The sequence below is a fragment of the Rattus norvegicus genome, chromosome 10, assembly GCF_036323735.1.
Source record: "Rattus norvegicus strain BN/NHsdMcwi chromosome 10, GRCr8, whole genome shotgun sequence".
Classification (NCBI taxonomy): domain Eukaryota; kingdom Metazoa; phylum Chordata; class Mammalia; order Rodentia; family Muridae; genus Rattus; species Rattus norvegicus.
In genome coordinates, this window is record NC_086028.1 from 6,545,108 (window position 1) to 6,560,000 (window position 14,893).

General features: G+C 43.3%; 1 protein-coding gene across 1 annotated transcript in view; it reads left to right on the forward strand.

The window, feature by feature from the left end:
- Grin2a (glutamate ionotropic receptor NMDA type subunit 2A) overlaps window positions 1-14,893 on the forward strand; it is a 423,546-nt gene that overhangs the window by 408,650 nt on the left and 3 nt on the right. Inside the window, exon 14 of the mRNA NM_012573.4 lies at window positions 3,076-14,893. This exon is cut by the window's right edge and continues 3 nt beyond it. Within this exon, the coding sequence (NP_036705.3) occupies window positions 3,076-4,875 (1,800 nt within the window). The 3' untranslated portion in view covers window positions 4,876-14,893. The remainder of the gene's footprint in view (window positions 1-3,075) is intronic.

The window sequence follows — 14,893 nt, forward strand, 5'->3', positions numbered from 1 at the left end:
AATTACTACGTTGAACCAGTCAAGGGGAGTCAGGAAGGAGAAGCCACAGCCTCATCATCCCCATCATCTCCTGCAGCACAGTTCAGCTCTCACTCCGCTGTGGGCCTCTTCAAACACAGCCAGCTGTTCAAGGTCATGGGGAGAGCACACTGCACTACAGTGACGTATACAGAGAAGTCCTTAGGTTTCCCTGAAGGAAGTGAGGAGTTTTTAGAGTAAAGTTTTAAATTTTGAAATAAAAAGACCTATATTTTCCACAATGCAGTAAGTAAGGGAGACAAAGACTGTAGCTGGTTCTGACGTAGAAGAAACATCAATTTTTTACCCATAGGTGCAGAGTTTCTCTGGATTACATCTAGGGTTATATTACATGACAAATGGAGGGCAGGCTAATGTGCCAGGTTCTATGAGATACATGGCTTAATTGTACAATTCTTATTTCTACAGTCTGCATGACCCAGCATTCTTAGAGCAAGGGGAGGAGTGTGGTTTGTGGCAAGATCAATAACCAACTAACTATTCATGACACAGAGGAGACTGAAGATAGAGAGGAAGAAAAGAATAAAGGAAGGAAGGGAGGAAGGGAGGAAGGAAGGAAGGAAGGAAGGAAGGAAGGAAAGAAAAAAGGAAGGAAGGAAAGAAGTGTGGGAGGAGGGAGATTGAGGGAAGAAAAGAGATCAAAAAGGGGAAAAGGGGGAAAGAGGGGAAGGAGGGTAGAGAAGAACTCTGGTGAGAGGAAATAACAGGAGGAGGAAAAGAAAAGAGTAGATGAAGAGATGGAGAGGAAAGAGCAGTGAGTAAAGGAAAGAGGAAGAAAGGAAACAAAGAAAAGGAAAGAGGGAAGAAAGGAAGAGAGAAGGAAAGTGGTGGAATGAGGGAAGAGAAGAAAGGGGAAGGGAAGAGAGGAACGGGGAAAGAAGAGGTGGAAATGGCAAAGAGAAGGAAGGGGTGGGAGGTGGGGAAAGGAGGAAGAGAGAATTGGCATGAGCTTCCTTCCGGGGTCTGGAGTTGACCACGAAGTGTAGGTTAATACAATCCCAGCGAGGGCTGCTTGAACTTGAGCTGCTGCCATTCGTGTGTAGCATCCCTCTGAAGCTGTCTTTAGACAACATGCAGTCATATAGATGGTTAAGACATCACAGTTCTGAGAGCATCCCTCTTTGGTTAAGCATGATGCAGCCGTGGGGGTCAGTAAAGCCACCATGATCAGGGTCACAATGGCACAAACTTTCTACTGTTTTATGCCAAAGTCAGCAATAGATCTGCCTTATGAATCCACTTCCGGGATGGCTTCTTGGGAATCTTAGGTGGAGACTTTTCAAATTTCCATAGGCTTAATCCAATTGTTTCCATTGGGCATGCTGCCAACATCTGGATATGGATAGGAGAAAGCCAGGGGGCCACAAACCCAAAGATTACTCATGGTCTACCTATGAGAGCAGCATGAACAGAGAGCCCCTCCTTTGATACCAGGAGAGCAGCGAGTTTTCAGTCAAAGAGAAGGTATTTTTTTTAAGAAAGGAAAAGGGCATGGAAGATGTGGAGACTTTGAGATGGCAGTGGTCATATCTCACTTTCCCAGCATTCCCTGGTCTCATTATCTCATGGATGAATTTAAAGCTATACACTGTGCCACAAAATCTGCCCTGTAAAGATCAGTGAAAATCAAGTTCTAGCTGTATCAAATGAACAAGTAAGAAGCCTAAGAAGATGGCTACAGCACTGTAGACCATGAGTCACTTGGGCCCTTTACCTCACTGTGATTGGCTTCAGCCATAAGCTGATATCCTCACATCAAGGCAAGACCTCTAATATCTCAGACCTGAGCCTCATGTCTCCATCTCTGTAATGTGTATGATTTCCCTTACATGGACCAAATGCTTCCTTATTTTTATTTTTTGAAGTTTTTTTTCTACCTTTTTTATATAAGCTCTCACTGTATAGCCTATTTTGACTTTCTACTGATTCAGATTCTGAGCACTGGGATTTCAGGCCTTCATGAATTTGCATGGTATCTTCCTTTCTTTGAAACAAGTCAATGAACCCAGGAAGGGAATATTTTCTGATTGGCTTCTTGAATAGGTCACAAGCCTTGACTGATAGCTTTAGCACAATTGTAGAGGTTATTCTGGTGATTTGTGAAAATAATTAACAATGGTTGTCCCTTTTTGGTGATTCTGTCAATAGTTAGCCTGCTGACATTTAAACTTCAAAGGTGATAAAATGTTATAAATTTCTGAGCTAGATCTAGGTGCTGGGAAGGTCAATAAAGTATCCTTATATGCCACTGAAAGGGCATAGGAGTGTTGATAGTTATACAAGTATTGGTTGATACCACTTCTTAAACTTCATGTGTAACTTTTTGCAAAGGAATCAGGTTATCCTGGGACAGAGCAATCCTATAGGACTGATTGTTGTGTGGTTTTTTTTTTTTTCTTGAGACATGGGAGAGACATGGGAACAAATCTTCTGTTCACCCCAAAATAGGATACCAATGACTAGACAAAGAAACGGTTCCACCCAAGTCTAAATTAGTGGCCAAATGAGTTTATTGGTGTCACTTACACATATGGGTGAAGGGTCACTTAGAGGAGCGTTGATGACTCAGTGACAGCTGCATCATCAAACCCTACCCTGACCAGGAGACAAATGATATAAGCTCCATTATTGGACCTCACTGCTGACATGCGAGCAGCTCTGATTTCTGAGTCTCTCAGCTCTAATGGTCATGAAGTCTCCCCTCCTCACCAATAGTTACTACTTGTATTATCTGGGAGAAGAGTCTTGTGAATCCTGTAAGCCTCGGGAGCTGTCTGAGACTTATGAGTTATATTGACTTTCTGGGTCTTAATTGAATGTTTTTGCTAGCTAAGTGGTTCCACAACACTGGTGTATTACAACTCACCTTACCTATTGGAGTATGATAATCAGGATTCAGACTGAGCTCTACTTTCTTTCTGTGACTCCCTCAAGATATTCATGGTTCACCTTTGCAGGTAAAGCTCAGATGGGCAAGTGATTTCATTCTAGTTTCATTCATGCTGTTGATGTATGTTTTGTGTTACTCTTTCACAGGGCATCTATAGTTGCATCCATGGGGTACACATTGAAGAAAAGAAGAAATCTCCAGATTTCAATCTGACTGGATCACAGAGCAACATGCTAAAGCTTCTTCGGTCAGCTAAAAACATCTCCAATATGTCCAACATGAACTCCTCAAGAATGGACTCACCTAAAAGAGCTACTGACTTCATTCAAAGAGGGTCACTTATTGTGGACATGGTTTCAGACAAGGGAAATTTGATATATTCAGACAACAGATCCTTTCAAGGGAAGGACAGTATATTTGGAGACAACATGAATGAACTCCAAACATTTGTGGCCAACAGGCACAAGGATAATCTCAGTAACTATGTGTTTCAAGGACAGCATCCTCTCACTCTCAATGAGTCCAACCCTAACACAGTAGAGGTGGCTGTCAGCACTGAATCCAAAGGGAACTCCCGACCCCGGCAGCTTTGGAAGAAATCCATGGAGTCTCTACGCCAGGATTCTCTAAACCAGAACCCAGTCTCCCAGAGGGATGAGAAGACTGCAGAGAATCGGACCCACTCGCTAAAGAGTCCTAGGTATCTTCCAGAAGAGGTAGCCCACTCTGACATTTCAGAAACCTCAAGCCGGGCCACATGCCACAGGGAGCCAGATAACAATAAGAACCACAAGACCAAGGATAACTTCAAACGGTCAATGGCCTCTAAGTATCCCAAGGACTGTAGCGATGTTGACCGCACCTACATGAAAACCAAAGCAAGTTCTCCCAGGGATAAGATCTATACCATTGATGGTGAGAAGGAGCCCAGCTTCCACTTAGATCCTCCTCAGTTTGTTGAGAATATAACCCTGCCTGAGAATGTGGGCTTCCCAGATACCTACCAAGATCACAATGAGAACTTCCGCAAGGGGGACTCCACACTGCCCATGAACAGGAACCCATTACATAATGAAGACGGGCTTCCCAACAATGACCAATATAAACTCTATGCCAAGCACTTTACCTTGAAAGACAAGGGTTCCCCACACAGTGAGGGCAGTGATCGATACCGGCAGAACTCCACACATTGCAGAAGCTGCCTTTCGAATCTGCCCACCTACTCAGGCCACTTTACCATGAGGTCTCCTTTCAAGTGTGATGCCTGTCTGCGGATGGGGAATCTCTATGACATTGATGAAGACCAGATGCTTCAGGAGACAGGTAACCCAGCTACTCGGGAGGAGGTCTACCAGCAGGACTGGTCACAGAACAACGCCCTCCAGTTCCAGAAGAACAAGCTAAGGATTAACCGACAGCACTCCTATGATAACATTCTGGACAAACCCAGAGAGATAGACCTTAGCAGGCCCTCCCGGAGCATAAGCCTCAAGGACAGGGAACGGCTACTGGAGGGCAACTTGTATGGGAGCCTGTTCAGTGTCCCCTCAAGCAAACTCTTGGGGAACAAAAGCTCCCTTTTCCCCCAAGGTCTGGAGGACAGCAAGAGGAGCAAGTCTCTCTTGCCAGACCACGCCTCCGATAATCCTTTCCTCCACACGTATGGGGATGACCAACGCTTAGTTATCGGGAGATGTCCCTCGGACCCTTACAAACACTCATTGCCATCACAGGCGGTAAATGACAGCTATCTTCGGTCATCCTTGAGGTCAACAGCATCATATTGCTCCAGGGACAGTCGGGGCCACAGTGATGTGTATATTTCAGAGCATGTTATGCCTTATGCTGCAAATAAGAATACCATGTACTCTACCCCCAGGGTTTTAAATTCCTGCAGCAATAGACGAGTGTACAAGAAAATGCCTAGTATCGAATCTGATGTTTAAGATCTTCCATCAGTATTTATCTATAAGGAAACATATAGAATGGCCAACATTATAGAGGGTAAATGTTGGATGTCCGATAGCACCCTACTAGGAGGAAGAGGGTACAGGGAGGTACTTTTTGTTGGCTCTTTTGCACATGGCTCCATGCCATAATCTTCCACTCAAGGAATCTTGTGAGATATGTGCTGAGCACAGCATATACCACGTAGGTGAATCCTTAACCAAAAACAAATAAATACACATGGGCAAGTCTCCCAGACATGGCGACTGGGTACGGCGGCAATAATGGTGCATCAGACGGCGATGGTGACATTGTGGTTGCCTATATTCCAAATTCCATGAAGATCAATCCACCATGTAACTTCCCCCATCAGAAATGCCTCACAGTTTCTCTAATACAGAATAAGCAATATGGTATGCATGTAAGTCTGACGCAGACAATAAGACAGTTAAGAATGCATCTGCACTGTAGTAAGATTGACATGTGCAAGGATTAAGAAGTTTGGCTTGTAACAGTTCTCAGATTTCTTGTTATGCCTTCCATGACAACCCTGGATCAGTCCCCCTTAAACTCCAGGTTCGCCCCCCCCCAAAGAATAGCAAATCAGCGTGTTTGTGGCACCCACACTACTTTCATTGTAGGCTTCCCCCAAGACACACCTGGAACAAATAGCCCCAGGGACTCTCAGGTGGAGAACTGTAAGAATCTCTTTGGATGTTAATGTGTGTGTATCTCTCACCCTCAGCTTCATTGGTCTTGTTCGGAGCTGCATAAACACTTTTATGTCTTCGATATCTAAGTGTGGATCTTCTGTCTATGACATAATGGCTGTTGTAGTTAATCTTGAAGACTCATGTACGTAAGTCTGCATTTCCTCCCTTCTGGTGATGACTCAGGGTTGTATAGTATCTCTTACCTGACCCCTCCCAGAGTAACGTAACTTGTTCTGTCCCCAGACAGCCATGATGGTGTCTAACTAGCTGTGTGTTGTGTTCCTAGAGTTGTTAATGTGGTGACATGTGCCAGCAGCCATGTGTAATCTGTAAGAAGTCCCATGCTATCTGTGTGTCCAAGGCTAGCATGGTTTTACATTTATGTCCCTCAAAGTCAGGAAACTCTTAGACAATTATTTCTATACAAACCTCCTCAAATCAAAAGCCTTCAGACATCAGCCACTTGTGTGTCCCCCCCCAAGCACCCTTCCAACTGTGGATAAACTCAGTAAAACAAGGGATTTCTATCCTCTGAAATGTACACCTTCTTGGAGGTGAATTTCTTCCCCAGCACCAACAGAAACCAATGAGAAGTCTTCAACGCATTTGTCATTTCTGAGCTGCCTGCATTGTCCTATTCTTGGCCCACTGAGCCTGTGCATATATGACAGAACAGATACTCATTAGATTAAAAAAAAGAAAAACTGGAGCCAATGAGGGGAATATTCGTGCATGGAAAATGTCTTAGCACATAATTTTTTATCACATTTTTAAAAAGGACTCAAAAGGTAGTTATGATACCTTATTAGACAAGGACATTCACAAAAGCAGAAAATAATATGAATTAAACATTTTATATGCTTCTTTTCTAGCAATTAGTATATTTCCAATGCATTATTGTCCTTGAAATAGCCAGGCTGCTGACCGTGGTATTTCGCAGGAGACTTTAGTTGGTTGGGTAACTCTCTCCCATGAAGGATTCTAACCATTTCTTGTTTTTCCTCTTACTGAATCTTGGCTTGGGTTCTTGGAGAAAGGGATCGCACGACAGGTTGAAATTTCATCCCTGTTCTTTTCTTCGTGGTGTTCTATTTTATAGGTGGGATTGTCCAACTACAAGTTAAGCAGGGAAGGTTCTCTTAGAGCTTGGGGCTGCTTCAGAAGGAGCTAGCAGAGGGAAAGTTCATTTGACCTACAGTGTTGCAGAATGACAAAAAGTGATGCAATACACCGGAGGACCAGAGGTGGAGTGGCAGAGGGGGTGAGGATCTCTCTTCCTGTGCTCTTGCAGAACACAGAAGGAGGCTGGGGTGGAGCTAGAGGGCTGAAGTCACAGGACTAGGGTGGAGCCAGCGGTCTGGGGCGGAGCTAGAAGGCTGAGGTCACAGGACTAGGGTGGAGCCAGTGGTCTGGGGCGGAGCTAGAAGGCTGGGGCGGAGCTAGAAGTTGATAAGCTTTAAAGTCACGTTTTATTCCTTGGACAGAGCCATCCTTTCCTTCCCCAAGTCCCACAGCTGGGGAAATGTGCATTAGAGAACCTAGAACAGTCTCCCTGATTTTTGATCTTAAATTTGAGCTTCAGTGTGTGTAGTGTCCTTTCACCCCTTTTACTTTATTTCCCCATAGGATTCCACACCTGTATTCCTCCTGCTAGGACTGCTGTTGTGTCCTCACAGAACTGACTCTTAAGCCTCCCTGGAATACAGAATCATGACTTGTCACAAATCTGAGGAGCATTCTGCTTTCCCGGATTGTCCTCAAAGCCCAGGGTGCTGTTGAATGTCCCACATTTTAGTGAGAGTACAAATGGCATTTATACTGCCTCCTCAAAACCCTCTCTGGAAAATTCAGGATCATTTCTGCTATTAACTCTGTACAAAAGAAGCTAAAATGAGGCTTTTGGAAGAATCAGTCACATAATGGGAAAGAATACGTTTGTTTTAACACCAAGATATTTACAAAAATAAGTCATGGTAGTTAGGGGCTGTGTGGCAAACATTTGCTTTTCCCTCTCCTCTAATTTGCTGCCTCTTGCACATGATAACTTCAAAGAAGAAAACGAGGAGGTCACGTTCCAAGTGAGAGGTAATCATGTGGGCTTGTTTGAAGGAAAGCCAAGTGAGATCCATCCTTTTCAAAACTAACCCCGAGGGTGGCAAATGGCACCTACGGCCGGTGATGAGTACTGAGCAAGAGGCCTTGGCCTGGGTATCACTTAGAGGGTTCCCACACTAAACCCAACCTCTGAGTCCTTAGACTTACAGATGCTAAGAAGCCAGTGTCTCTTAACTCAAAGGCCTGATCTTTCCCTGGACTAAGTCAGGGCAGCCGCCCTGGGCAGTTGTCTTGGCAATTCTTTTGTTTTCCTCATTTTGGAAAGGACCAGACTGGTCCTCAGATGTCAATACTTGAAAGCAAACAGCCATGCATCTGTCCTTGCACCTGAACCGGTGCAAATGCTGTGCACAAGAGAAGCTCCCAGAGCATGACCTTCACTCGGCCAAACCTCGGTGCTCTGGGGGAACAGGTCCACCACCCCAATGCTGCAGGTTTAGATACTTCTGGTTCCAGTGCTGTGGAGTTAGGCAAGCCCCCATGGGTCTGTCTTCCTGTCAGTAAGACCTGCATGCGACTCAAGGGATGAGGACCTCACCAGGCATGGAGAGGGATGGTGACTGCTCTGTCCTCAGCACTAGTGACTATCTCTTACCATGCTCTGGGTTTTCTCCTCCCTGCCTCAAAGGATACTTGAGAAGACTTAATATTTAGCTGTCTGGTGGAAGCATTGAGATCTATCCATTTCAGCAAAAACTGTCAAATCAATTCACACTTATTTTCTGGGCAGAGAAAAAAAATTACACCTTGTTTACAAATGAAATAGTTTCATTTAAATGGGACTTTAGCCAAGGCAGTTAATTAGTCAAAAGATCCAGGGTCGTCACGCAGTCTCATGGTGTTTATTCCGTTTGGTATGTCTACCGCTGATATGTATTTAATATTCTGCATCTTCTCAGGAAATGACAAATGCCCTGAATTCTTTGCAAATAGAATTGCTAATGAAAAAGAAAAAGAAAGTTGGTGTTAATTAAATGATGATTAAAAATTTATCTCCCTTAAAACTAAAAAGTGCGGCTTTAGTAATTGCTTGTCATATAAATAAATACCTTGCACTGAACTCCCTTGTGGTTTAAGACCTAAATAAATACCGATTCAAGAACCTGAAATCTTTCAGAGAAGTTGAAGGTGCCCGGTAGCATGATGCACATTCCTGTACTGTTTCTGTGTGAGGAACTATTGTATGTGAATCCTTCAGCAAAGGATAGAAGCTATTTCAACATGGAGCTGTTTATCACTAACCTTGGCTATAGTAGACTTACCCGGACCTCAAGAGATAGGATTTAAACAGGAGGACGCCAAATTTATCAGTTCATATTTAATAGTAATTCAAGCTCTAAAGAAAAGAGCCCTAGCGCTGGAGAGGTGGCTCAGTGGTTAAGAGCACAGACTGGGGCTGGAGAGATGGCTCAGTGGTTAAGAGCACTGGCTGCTTTTCCAGAGGTCCTGAGTTCAAATCCCAGCAACCACATGGTGGCTCCCAACCATCTGTAACTTTAGTTCTAGGGGATTTGACACCTCACACAGATATACATGCAGGCAAAGCATCAATGCACACAAAAATAAATAACTCTTTTTAAAAAAGGAAGAAAGAAAAACAGACAGAAAAGAGACCTTCCTTCCAAAGGCCTTGTCCTCTTGCACGTCAGTCAAAACTTGTCTTGTCTGTGCCTCCCTCTTCCTTTGGATAAATGGGGTGAAAAGTATTCATTGAGAGTTCCGGTATCTCTACTTGAAAAGTTTTTCCAATGCAGAGTTGCCCTTTTCCGGTCAGCCATTTTCCTACGTACTGTGTTCATCTCTAATTGTCTCTGCTGAGGTCGGCTTGATACAGATCAGAGATGACTAAATGCACTTCTGTTAATACAGTTGCTCATGTACACATGTATATATTATACATGCTTGGTTTCTACAATCCACACTTAAGTGTATTATCCAAACAAACCTGTACATATTGTAAAGTTTAACGTTAAAAATTAAATGGGGGTGATGTTGTGAACACACGGGAAAGCCATTCTGATTATTTTGATAGGAGGGTATTTATGTAGAGAAGGCATTCTATTTTTTTAAATATCAGCTCTAGGAAGGGTGACAGGGCTCAGGGGGATTTGAGCACTGATGTACTTTGTCCCCTTAAGGATCAAAATCATGGAGAGAAGAGTGCAATCTATGCTGCTTACGTTCACTTTTGACTATGATGCCGGTGTACATGTGTAAACCCATCAAAAGACATAGACTTTCTAGTTCTTTTCTCTTTTGGCTCATTCTGTGCCTAGAAGTGCTATCAGCATAGAAGAAGTTCACAGTACCTGCTTGGAAGGGCCTTAGATTAAATGGATTTTGTAGATCGATACTAAGATTTGGGGAAAGGGGACAAGAGAGGGTAACAAGGGACAGTAGTCTGTCTAAGATGAAGTCAGAAAGCACTGGAGCTGGGGCCGGAACCCAAGACTCAGTTCTGATTCCTAGCTGAGTATGATTTGCTAGGCTGACATACGTCTGGGTTTCTTCTGGGAAGACACCCTTCACATGTTCCTCTGGAGTAGGAGTCAGAGAAAGTCACAGGACTGGCCTGGCTCTCCTTGCTTCCTGCTCTTTGCAGATCCAGGCATGACTCTTTGAATTTTGTTTTTCTTTAAGCTCCTTTGCAATCCTCACTCTCTCAGGATCCCGAGGCACAGGGGACGTTTCTTCAGGGGTCCTCTAGATAAGATCCACAGGGGACATCATTTAAAGTTTCAAACCAAAGATGAAAGAAGGCTGGCAGCCACCAGTGACTACACGGTGCTGTTGACCATGTGACACCAATCTGCCCGTAGGGACTGGACACAGTAACACTTTCCCTAATGTCCGATTTGGGGCTAAGGGCATTGAAATGGACCTGGAAGTAGAGCCTCTTCCTGTAAGCAGTCCCTGGTTTGAAAATCGAATTCCATCATACAAAAGATAAGCAACGACTGTGAAACGAAAACAGATTAAATGTTGAAAATTAGAAACAGATAGTAATCCTATTGTAAGGAGACCAAAAAATTAATTGATACTGTAATCAAACACTCAAGTCCTCCCTTGAGTTTTAAGGAACTTTGGAAAAACACAGTTGGTGTCGCTGGAAATAGCCTTGAATTTTTTGAGCCTTCTGAGATGGTGAGGTGGAGCACAGGAGCAGCTAAACAAAGGGGGATAACCTCATCCCTCCTTATTTTTTGCACGAGTAATCTTGGGTCTGGCTCCAACCAGCCCTGCATGGCTTACCAAAGCATGTCTCAAATGCTTCAAAAGGGTTGAATTAGTCCTTCGAGGATGGGAAAATAGACTGTGATGTAAAAGAAAAAGGGAAAGGAGGAGGTTGGGTCATTTATGACTTGTAAAATCTTTTAATAGTTCAGGGTGTGGATGTGTCAGGGGAGAGAGTAGGGGACAGCTTTGTAAAGTCCCAAGTGCCTACTGCTATACGTGGCAAAAGGAAGCGTCAGGTTTGCTAGTGAAAACAGAGGGCAGGAAGGTACAGAAGAGAAGGGAACCTGGTGTGTGTCTGGGAGGACGGAGCGATGTAGATGGTGTGGAAGATGCTCACACGCGGTGTGTGCCAGTCTGCACATGAGGCTGTTGCAGTTTCTGCTTGTCACAAGTGTGTACCGTGATCAGCGTCTGAACATTGAAATACACAACTCTGTCTATGCTGAAGAGAGCTTAGAATTTAAGTGTGATTGCCCCCGTTTTGAAGATAAGGAAACTGAGGCGAATACTGCTCTAAGCCTCACCAGCAACAAGGCCTAACTGATAAATACTCGTGTCAGATGTACCCTAGTAATGTCTGCTTTCCTCCAGAGAGGTCAGACTGGAAGCAGAAAGGGATTTACTAGTTTGGGGTCCCCAGGATTTTCCCTAAGTGTCCTATGAAAGTGGCCTGGTTTGGGGTGTATCAAGAATTCCTGGGGACCCCATGTCTGTTCACAGTCCCTTCCCAGACTAGAACACTGCTCACGTCTCTCCCTTCCCTGTGCTTGCACTCAGCATTAACTTTTCCTTTATTTCCTGTTTTTTCTCTTTTTCTTTGAAAACTTACCTTCTCTAATTAGCATGTGCCTAATCTTAAGTATCTCTTTCCCAATCTCCTTTCTTCTTTAACAGTTGGCATCAGGGCTAGTACCATTAATGTATGTATATAGAATGCGTTCATAGGTGTGTGGACCCAGTCACACACATGCATATGCACACACTGCCTTGTGGTCCTCAATCAAAACTGTCGTAAACACCATGACCCCTTTCTAAACGGGATGCTATTTGCAAATTCACTGATCCTGCCGTTCATCTGCATTGGCTTGTTTCTGCCAGGCAGACAGAATGAGGTTCAGAGATAGGGCAGGGAATGGGGAATAGTTTTGCATAAATGATTGAGTGCTTTAGTGTCAGGGTGATTGAGGGCCAGCTATTAAAATGCTGTTGTTGTCGTTGTTGTTGTTTCATTTGTTAAATTGCCTTAGAGATGCACTCCTGGTCATTAGTATCAGGATAATTGTTGATGCACCAACATTTGTTAACTTTATCCCAAGGAAGAGTGTTGAACTGGGATGCTTCCACAGCACTTTATAGAATTGGAGGGTGGCACGGTGTCGAACACGCCACACAGACGATGCTCCAGAGCACACGAGTGTCATCTGTGCATCCCCTCCCTCCCATGTTCTAAACCACACTTCTTTTCTGGCATTTATGTTTACAGTGAGGTGGAACACACTAAGCCCATTTTATAGATGAGAAGACTGAGCTCAGATCACAGGAAGGTTGTTTGGGGAGGCTCTGGAATTACATTTTCATAGAAAACTCAGTCATGATTCTAAATGCTTCTGAGGAGTCTTCAAACAGTATAAGCACCTTTAGCTTGATTTCTGAGAATAATTCTCTGGGTATTGTCACCCTTTGAGTTGATAGTCAAAGGCCTCTTAACGTAGAGGTTACTAGGGCTAGGGATACAGCTCAACTAGTTGTGTGTTTGCACAGCACATATGATCTGGGTTGCCTCCCGAGTGCTGCAAGCAGAAGCCAGGTGTGGTGGCACATGCCTGTGATTCCGGCACCCAGGAGGCAGAGGCAGGAGGATCATGAGTTCAAGGTTATACCCAGACTACATTGTGAGTTGGAGGCCAACTTGAACTACAAGAGACTCAGTCTTAAAAACTAAAACCAAACCACACAGGTCATTATTATTTAATAGCTACTCTGAGACCATGTGTTTCTGTAAGAGATGAGGAGACTGTCCCAGGGATGCTGAACTATGCAGAAAGTGGAGTGCCTCAATCAACAGGGCCAAGAGCTTCACGTCTTTCGAGCTGTATTTCAAAGCACACAATTCTCCTGTGAACCAGAACCAAACTATTTAAAACGGACTCCTTCCCCAGATTAGCTTCACAAGCAAGGCATTCGCAGAGTTCAGGAAGAAGCAAGACAGAAGCTATCACCACTCACCAATTCCTCTTAGATCTCATATCAGCAGAATGATGACTCTGCATTTTCACAGTGCTGCATCATTGCTCATCTCCCGTAGCCCTGGGTCATGGCTTCTTCTGCTTAATTCTCTTCCACACCTTTGGGAAGGTTTTAAAGTGAACCCTCCGAAGGATATTAGCATAACACCTAGCCAATACCACAGATGCCTTTTAAATTAATAAGGTTAATTGTTCTCCAGCTGACAGAAGTTTGTCTTTGGCATTTTCAATATTTCTCATTGATCTGACATTTTTCTGTTTCAAGCTTTTAAAGGGCTCAAATCAAAGGCTATTGATAACTGAGCGAAGCTAAGGTTCAGAAATGTACAAATACATTGTTTGGTTGTTTTTTCATGAGAAACAATTACAGACTTTGAATTCATTGAAGGTTTTTTACATTAGCCATGTGTGATATATTGAATTGTTTCTCTTCCCAGTCAGGCTAATTTGAACGAACAAACAGTATTGACTTTTAAAACCTATTTTCCTTTTTAAAGTATCTTAAATGTATTAAGTCTGTAGACAGAGCTCTGGGGATGCAGCCATTAGGGAAGTGCTCCACGTCGGAACAGAAGAATCAGACAGGGTTTTGTGGCTCATCTGAGCAATTGTCTTTGAAATTGTGATGGATTTGGAAAGCTCAAACTGACAACTCTAACATTCACATTAGCCTGACTTTTTCCATTGGTTAGGATGTAAATGAACAAAAATTTTCTAAAGACTTTAAGTCAGGGATATGTAGGAAACATGGTTGTTGTAAAACACAAATATTCACAAAAATAAATGTGGCTCAGATGCTTTCCAAGCCTGAGGGTCCCCAAAGATGTTTTTATGGTTGTCTTCAAAGTGCGACTGTTAATCTTGTTCATTCCCCCCATAAGACATAGGTAAGAGCATAGCCTTGCCAAATTAATTGGTAGAACTCATCATAGTTTATATGGCACTGGAATGTCTGTGTATGTGTACTTATATATTTTGAGCTGAATATCAGACAGAATTAGGTGAGTTAATTGGTGGCTTGAATAAGAAATAGGTATTAAAGTCATAAATAGTGTTCTCCTCAGACAGTAAGAGAAGGTAAACTATTCATTTTCTAGTCGTGCTGTAAGACTTGCATAATGTACAAGCTACCCATTGCCCACAGGAGAGTTATCGAATTAGACAGCTTATCCATAAAGCCTTTCCATATGAGTCCATCTTTAACCCAGTATGAATGAGATTGAACTCATGCAGAAGGTTCCCATCCACAGCTACATTAAACAGCGTCTAAAACTCACATCAGGACTGGCTTGATGTCGTGTACGGTGGATCCAAGGATAGCTGTGTGCTCTGTCAGTGGTCCGCATCTGGGAGTAGATATTCACCTCCACATCACAGCAGTTTATACTGTCATGTCTGATCAGCTGCATGAGGAAGTGCTGATGACCGTATTAACTATTTCCAAGCATAGCTACAAAACTACACGTTTGCTTAACACCTTTCGATGATAGAGGAAGTATATACTATGGTTGTCTTCTTGTAGTATGTCTTTTTTAATTTTGTTCAATGTGATATCAACTGTTTTAAGGAATGGGATTTGACATGTGTGTGCAAATTGATATGTACATAATTCCCGAGGCAATGCAAGTGCCCACCATACAGTGTAAAAATGTAAATAGAGGAAATTTCATTTTTCTAATAAAGATAATTTCTGCCAATTGATATGA